At 36.2% G+C, this 8,726-nt stretch overlaps 1 protein-coding gene across 2 annotated transcripts in view; it reads left to right on the top strand.

Moving 5' to 3' along the window:
• Positions 1–6,861, top strand: part of LOC109049249 (C-Maf-inducing protein-like) — a 29,568-nt gene extending 22,707 nt beyond the window's left edge. For both annotated transcript variants that reach the window (XM_042744294.1, XM_042744293.1), the window contains exons 16-21: positions 821–961; positions 1,220–1,267; positions 1,395–1,541; positions 2,094–2,199; positions 3,051–3,121; positions 4,196–6,861. In XM_042744294.1, coding sequence (XP_042600228.1) covers positions 821–961; positions 1,220–1,267; positions 1,395–1,541; positions 2,094–2,199; positions 3,051–3,121; positions 4,196–4,249 — 567 coding nt within the window. In that variant the 3' untranslated portion in view covers positions 4,250–6,861. The remainder of the gene's footprint in view (positions 1–820; positions 962–1,219; positions 1,268–1,394; positions 1,542–2,093; positions 2,200–3,050; positions 3,122–4,195) is intronic.
• Positions 6,862–8,726: the final 1,865 nt, after the last annotated feature.

The raw sequence follows: 8,726 nt of genomic DNA on the forward strand, positions 1-8,726 counted from the left end.
AGAGTGTTAGGATGTGGTCGTATGTGATGATGTTTGGCAAAATTCTTTGGTGTTTTCTTTAAAACCACCAGCAGAAACTGTTGCGTTGTTGTTGTTGTTGTTGTTGTTGTTGTTGTTGTTTTTTTCAGAGCTATCTATTGTAGTATAAAACTTTTTTAGTTAAACACCCCTATATGTCACATAAAAAATAAAATTAAAGGTAGCCTAATGTTAATTTTTAAATCCAAGTTGGCAGTTCTAGACTAGAATAAACTCCAGATAGTCTATAGTCTATTTGTATCTTTTGTGGATTTAGAATTAGGGTTTTATTTAATCCGATATTTATATGCGCTATGTTTTGTGTTCTTTATAGTATCCAATTGTTAGCTTAGCAACATGCTAACATCAAATTCCATTGGAATGAATTGAGAGTGTGGTTGCATTTACCTTTTTTGCCGAAATTTTGCAGGCAAAATCCATCAATTTCAATAGTAATCCACACAAAACACACATATCTAAAAACAAACCCAAACTACTCAATTTTAAATTTCACCACCACACCAAAAGATTTTTTGCTAAATATTAACCCACACAGATTTCGCAGCAAGTTCAAGTTACTCAATTTTAAATTTCACCACCACACCATTAGTCAGGTGTGTCACATTAGCAACATAGTTTCTACAGAGCTGTCATATCAAATCAGTTACCCATGAGTTTCCATTTCTGTATGGATGCAGCCCAAGTAGAGGCAGCTCACTGCATTATCTGTGGAGAGTTCAAAAAACTCCGGGGAAGCCCATATGTATGATATAGCAGTGATCTCTGTGTGTCTGCCGTGCAGATCCTGTGTTTGATGCTGGAGTACAACATCATAGAGAACAAGGACACTCAGCTACAGATCATCTCCACCCTGGAGAGCACCCAGGTCGGCCTGCGCATGTATGAGCAGCTGTGCGACAGACAGAGAGAGCTTAAAGAACTAGTGAGTGCACAAACCAATTTCACAAATCAACACCAAGACGTTTTTACTGCCACGCACAGGCTTTGATAATACGGTGGCCAGTCATTATGCAGTCATCGCTGCCGTCACAGGCCTGGTTTAACGCAGTGCTCCCATTAACACAAAAAGACAAAAGTGACCCATTTACAGACTTCCTAAGTATATGGTGCTGACTCTCAAGTGCCACCTGGTGTTTGAACTAAAAACTGCAGAACTAGTAATATCTCTTTCTCTGTTTAGCAAAGAAAAGGAGGCCCTACTCGACTTACTCTGCCCTCTAAATCTACGGTAAGTGTGTATTTGTGTAAAATTACAAAATATGGAATGGGCTTGTATTTATGCTGTTGTTTTCATAATCAAACACTACCAAAAATCCTTCCTCAAGGCTTTTTTCTTCATATTTGTTTTGTTCTAGGATGCTGACTTGGCTCGTCTGCTGAGCTCCGGTTCCTTTGGCAATCTGGAGAACCTCAGCTTGGCGTTCACCAACGTCACCAGTGCCTGCGCCGAACAGCTCATCAAACTGCCATCCCTCAAACAGCTCAACCTATGGTCCACCCAGGTCTGTTTTCTTCTGCTCATTTCATTTTCAGTCCATTAACAAAAAATAACCACCACTATTTAACAACATACCAGCAACAATATTATTTAAGAAGAAAAAACAACCTTAAAACTTAAAATTTTAAATGTTATTAAATAAAACACTACATATATAATTAAAAAATTAAAAAAAACAAAAACTAAAAAAATATAAATTTAAATTTATTCCTAATATAAAAATATTCATCATAATTACTAAGTGAAAGTTATTCCTGTTATGACAATTTTCAGCATCATTACTCCAGTTTTCAGTGTCACATGACCCATCAGAAATCATTCTAATATGCTGATTTGCTGCTCGAGAAACTTTTTCAGGATTCTGTGATGACTAGAAAGTCCAAAACAGCAGCATTTAAAAAAAAAAAAAAGATTTTTTTTGTAACATTATAAATATCTTTGCTGTCACACTTGATCTATTAAATGCATACGTGATGAATAGAAGTATTGATTTCTTTAATAAAAACCTCTCTCGGTCTGTTTTATTGATTTGATTTATGTTTCCTCTGTGTTTTAGTTTGGAGATGCTGGGCTGCGTTTGCTATCGGAGCATCTGGCCTGTCTGCAGGTTTTGAACTTGTGTGAGACTCCAGTCACGGATGCTGGCCTGCTGTCCCTCAGCTGTAAGAAGGAATTTACACACATCTTATATCCAGCTACTTATATTCTGACCAGTAAAAAACACAGCTGTTTGTCAAATTAAAATAATTGGATTTATTCTCTAGCATCTTGATCTATAACAGATCTTAGCTAGTAATAATTCATTTGTGAAGCTTGGTTCTTAAAAGGATCGTTGATCCAAAAATTAATATTCTGTCATGTCATTCCAGACCAGTATGACTTTCTTTTTTTTTCTCCCGTGGAGCACAGAAGAAGAACGCAATGTCCGTCCGAGCTTCTGTTTTTCATAAACCGTGACAAAAGTGGATGGTGATTTATAATGTCAAGCTTCAAAGTATCATAAAATATGTCTCGTGCACTATAGTCCAAGTCTCTTGAAGTCATAGTCATTGCTCACAATAATCTTCCCATCCACCCTAGATCTCAAATGTCATTCGCAACCGTGTTTTTAAATTTGCCACGTCACAATCCGTCACGTAACATGCGAGAACCAGTGGTTTTTGCCATCAATGAAGTCGGACCTTCTGTTATGTGTATGATGAATATTTTTATTGAACACAAGCAGAAATGACATTCACTAGATGAAGATCATGAGCTTTCAGTTGAATTTCAGCCAGCTCCTTGCACCTCCACTTTTATGGTGCTTTTTTTTTGGAGCTTAGCCATATAAACAATCATCTTGTTTGGCTTTGAATTATGGCACAGCTTTAAAAATTAAGTATTTAAACTATCCATTTAACAAAACAGTGGTTTATTTTGAGTGTAAGGGACATTCAGTGTATGTCCGGACACATTTATTGTTTATTTTCATTAACGTGTAGGATAATTAACTTATTGCAACCTTTCCTTACAGCTATGAAAAGTCTGTGCAGCCTGAATATGAACAGTACTAAACTCACAGCAGACACATATGAGGACCTGAAGGTAAGAACTTGAAGATGATGACTCTTAACAGACCCTTAGATGGCTTGGATTGTAACTTAAAATTAAAGTTGAAGTGTGTCATTTAAAAAAAAAGTTAAATCTATCCCAGTTTAATATGCAGAAGCTACTATAGTAAATGTACACTATTTCTCAAGTTTGGGGTCAGTAAGATTTTTTTTTTATTTAATTTCAAGGAAATTTTTTTATTCAGCAAAGAGACATTCAAATGATTAAAAGAGAGTATAGACTTTTTAAATTGTTTAAAAAAAAAAAAAAACTCAAGTTAATGCTGTTCTTTTGAACTTTTATATTAATATAAAAAATCCTTTAAAAAATATATTATGGCTTCCACAAAGATTTTAAGCAGCACACTGAAGACTAGAGTAATGGATGCTGAAAATTCAGATTCGCATCACAGTAATAAATTAAATTCTAAAATATATGAAAAACCGATTTAAAATTGCAATACTATTGCATAATATTGCAGTATTTGTGATCAAATAAATGCAGCCTTTGGTGAATTCTCCATTCAAAAACATAAAGAAAAAATCAAACAGACCCCAAATTTTGAATAATAGTGCAAGTTGTTCATAGTTTGATTTTCCCCAAAAATGTAAATACTGTGATTCAGTGGTGCTTTCAAAACATCGAAGCATTACAACTCATGGAAAACAGTAACATCGATTTGACCAATGGACTGAGTTTCGGTTGTTGTTATGTTGTTTGGCTGGCCAATAGCAGATGAGGGAGTTCAGGAAACCATTATCAACAGTCTTTACTTTTCCAATACAGTCTGGTGACTCTATTGCTGCAGAAATTACACACTTCACCTTTAGCTCTTATCATGAAGCCAGTTTTTTATTGCCCACATGCACTATGTTATTTACCCAAGCAGGACATGTTCCTGGTTCAGTCAATCAATCGTAGCCTTGACTCTGAAATCAGAGAGGAATAATTGGAATCATGAGGCTGATAGGAATGTTGTTCCAGGAACGACAGAGGATGTTGAACCAGGAACATGTCACATTAAACATTTCAGTATCTAAACCTCTCTATCTCTGGTCCTATCCACAGGCCAAACTACCCAATCTAAAGGAAGTGGACGTTCGCTACACGGAGGCGTGGTGAACACGATGCTCGAGGAGATTTATAGACACAGGAAATCGCTGACACATCATCCGAACACAACATAGTCAAGAAACGAGGACTGTATTTATAGGACCATCATTCAAGGACCTTCTGATAATATCATAAACGCTCAAGAATCATGTAGTGTCTCATCCGAGGACGCTCATCCCAGCGGCATCGAAATGCAAGATTATGTCCTGTGACATCATCGGACAGCACAGGAACCTTTCTAACGACATCACCAGGGGACTTTTTCTCTGTCTCGTTCTCGCCTAACCCTTCAGAGGATCCATGCCCCTCGTTTTAACCCATAACCGGTGTTTTTTTCATCCCTCCAGAAGACATCAGACCACCTGGATACATTTCCCCTGTGGTACCAGCGTCTGGTGAAGGCCTGAATATTCAGAGCCACATTCCAGTACAGTTTTGATATCACTTCCTGTGTGGAAAGCCAGCTTCCACATTGTGTTTTTTGTTTTTTCGGTCTTGTTACATGTGTGCTTGGTCCTCTCAGTTCAGAGTCTATCATTTTTGCATCCTCACAGAGATTTCTGGTGTAAAATGCGTCTCTTAACAATGTTCACGTTCAACTCTATATCTCTATCGCTCTGAAAATCATTTTTTATCAACTTGAATAAGCATATTTTTTCCATACACTGCTTTCATATACATGTGTGTTTGTAAAGAAAATCGGCGTATCCCCATTTTTAATGCAGACATTTCAGGGGCTTCGCTCAAAAAAAAAGGTTTCTGTTCATCATTTCCTTTCTCTTCTTTTTTTTAGCCACATTGTACAGTGTAATTTTAATTTCACACCCTATTTAAGAGAACGTCATCCAGGAAGTAGTCTGGGACTACTATGTATTTATGAGCCCCCCTTTCTGGTCCTTTTTTTCTTTTATGAAGTACTTTTGTCAAGCATACTGAACCAAGATGGTGCCTAAAACATTTTCTGTAAAGATTGCATCACCAAGCAACGTCAGCTAAGTTGTACATAGATACATTACGGACTTTTAAACGGATTAATAGGCTTTATTATTCTCTGTAAACTTTGCCTCTAGTGGTCAGTAGGAGTCCACCACGAGTGTCCTGCCACAACAGTTGACAATGTTCCTCATATTTATATCGAAATCGAGCCAAGATTTGTGCTATGTTCATTATGGCTTGTTATGCAGGTTAACCTTTTTATATTTTGTTTTCTTGCTTTTGTTGTCTCTTCGAACGTATAGTTTATGACCACTGTAATTAGTTACAGTAAATATCTTGACTAGTAGAGAAACAAGACAGATCTCATAGAAAAAAAAAAAGACGGTCAGAAATAAAAGAATCAGTTTGCCGTCTTAACTTAAATGGAGTTTTTCTTATGTTTACAAAGGCGTGTCTGTCTCTACGCCCACGTTAAACTATATCCAGAGAGAGTCACTGCCCCGGTCTTGAAAGTAACAGTTTTCGGTAGTTCCAGCTTTTGTGTGTGCGTTCGATTTCACACAGATATAGATGCCGTCCAGAGGGGGGCGTTCAGTACTGGGTGCCATAAAAGCACCAACTCGTGTTCTGCCATCTTGCATAGTTGCATACTGTATCATGTACATATAAGTGTATATAATTTCCCGTTTCTCTTTCTCTCAAGTTTTTGGGAGACTCTTTGTTGCCTTTATATATATATATATATATACATATACATATTTTTTTTTTTAGATGTGTGCACACGGTCACCTGTTTTTGTTCCCTTTCCCGCCCCCAGACCAAGTGCACTGTATAAGTTTAATCCATTTTTGTTGCCTGTTTTGTTTCTCTTTTTGCATCTTTGCAATTTGATCATATAGATTTAATATAAAGGGTAAAATCACTAGCCCCTTCAACCACTTACCATATGGATCAATACGTGTTTCTAAAAGTGAAAGATGGACAGAGTTAGTCTAAACCGATGGATTATATTGGGATGTGTTATTAAGGTGGACTAGAAACTGTGCCATTCTGTACACTGGTGAAACTCAAGCTGATGCATTGTAATGGTCTTCAGTCTTAAAAGCGGACCATTTTTCTCTGTGGCGGGAAGGATTCAGGGGGATGGGTTTCCCTTGTCCTTCATTTGTTACGAAATTATAAAAAAGCGCCATATCTTTGAGACAATGGTTAATCTATTGAAGTTGAAATCCAGTTTGTACTTCAGTCAACTGTTTCCTGATTAATTTGTAATATCCTGTGGAACTCACTGTGCTATTTGTGTTTCCAATGTCTCCTTATCAACATATTATTATTATGTCTCATTAATTTCAGCTTTTTTATTTTTGTTGAAAAGCGCTTTTTGCTATGTTGAATTGAGACTGAGTCTTAATCTGATGAGGGTGGGGTCCACGTGGCCCCTGCTGCTCAGTCGTGTACATACAGAATGAACTACATTTCCCATGACTCCTGGAGTTTTTGTAGACAGAACTGCTGCCCTTTTATCTTCGGTTTTTCTGCTTCTATCTACAGCTGGGTTGCTGCTGCTGCTGCTGCTGCTGCTGCTCTGTGGCTGTTGTAATGAAAACACAACCTTCAACAGGAAAATAAGCCTAATATGTGAACCGGTTTCAATCAAAATAAACTGTCTGTGAATATGTTTCAAATAGAAAGCTTTCAAAGCTTTTTTTATTGAGGTGTTTTAGTTTAGTCATTTGCTTCAAAAAATGGTTTTACATATTTTGATGTGCACGCTTGGTATTGTTATTTTGAGAAATTATGATAATGACACGATTCTCTTATCAGTAGCATGTGAACACATCTACACATTTCTATGTCAAACTCATATATGCAGTTTATTTAGATCTCATTCAGTATCACAGTAACTGCTCTGCTGTCCTGATCATTTATTTCCATAATGATCCAGAATCTGGAATGTATCTTCCAAAAAACAAGACCAAGACTAAACCACTTCCTTCTTTTCATTATATTCATATTGACATGTCTGCAAGTTCCTTGTGGTTAAGCTGTTTACTTTACACCTGTCAACAAAGATTTTTCATTACTGACTGAAATGAGGAAGTAATAATATTTTAAGTTGGGCTTTTATTTGTTTTTGGAGGTGTTACTGCTTTCATATCAGCCGTCTCAAGGTTAATGTACATTAATCTTTTAAAAAAAAGGGTCCCTTCCAAGTGCAAAATGTGCATAGAGGTGCAAATACAGTTAATCCATGGATTTCTATAAAATTCCTAAATATGTGATCACATGATTGCCCACATTTACACATTTGGCCCGGTCACACTGCAGTAATTCAGTAAATATGTTCTAGGTGTTACATAACTGATGGCAAACATAGTTCAAGCGATTTCGGCACGGTTTTCAAAGTCTTCAGAAGCCATATCATTGCTTTGTATGTTTTTGGTGTAGTAAACACTGTTCTCATACAATGAATGGAAAATTGGCTAGAAAATTATTTAACAGACAAAATCATTGATTTTTTTGGTCAACTACCGCTTTAACTATAATACACTGATGCTGTTGTTAATGATTGTGTAAAGACTAAAAAAGAAAGATGTCAGTTTGTCTCTTTCCTCACCTCTAGCTGCTGTAAACTTTTTGGATTTTAATATAGAAACACTTTTTTTTTTGAGCAGTATTATGAAAGAAAGGTAATAGAACTAATGTTCCAGTTCTGGGGTTTGTGAGAGAACTGCAGAAACTTAGTGGTTTGATGAAAAGTTAATAATTAAATTAAAAAAAAAAAAAAATCACATTTAAATAACAAATAATAAAACACTCACTAAACCTTTTACCTTCATGTGTTGTAGCCATTAACTGACATTAATTATATTAAAATGTTATTAAAATAATATTGCAGAGCCCAGCACATCACATGCATGCAAAAATATATTTACTGTGGCCACAAATTATGAATTTGTTCCTTTATTTTGATTAAATCATAGTCATTTCGGCCAGGTCCTGCTCACCTATTTTAAAGCATTTGGGTGGTTTGTTTAGCAGGTTTCTTCTTGGTTGGATCTGGCATCCACTCTGGTTTAAGCACATAACTCGTGCCTCCATTCAAACTGAAGAGAGCACTGTTCAGCTGCATGCATTTTAGATTTATTAGACACATTTATAACAGTTCTGAAGTTCAACAATCATGTAGTAGGGGTGCTACAGCAGACTTTAGTGTAAACTCTCTTTCTAAGGTCACAGTCACGATGGAGCAATAGTTTTAGGAGAGGCTTGCTGAGAAAGTTAGTCAAAGTCGAGATATTTATAGCTAACTTATGTAAATAATGAATAATAATAATAGCACATGTGGGTCAATGCCACAATGATTTGAATATAACTCTCGTGGGAATTTATACTCATAATGTGCTTTTCTGACTGGAAAGTTATCGTTATCTAGTCATAGTTGACTCAAAAATTAAAATTTGTTGAAAATTAACTCACCTTCATTGCTAAATTTCTGCGAATATGCTCAGACGAAGAATCAAACCCATGTTTATCTTGGATAGAATTT

The sequence above is a fragment of the Cyprinus carpio genome, chromosome B18 (genome assembly GCF_018340385.1).
Source record: "Cyprinus carpio isolate SPL01 chromosome B18, ASM1834038v1, whole genome shotgun sequence".
Lineage (NCBI taxonomy): Eukaryota > Metazoa > Chordata > Actinopteri > Cypriniformes > Cyprinidae > Cyprinus > Cyprinus carpio.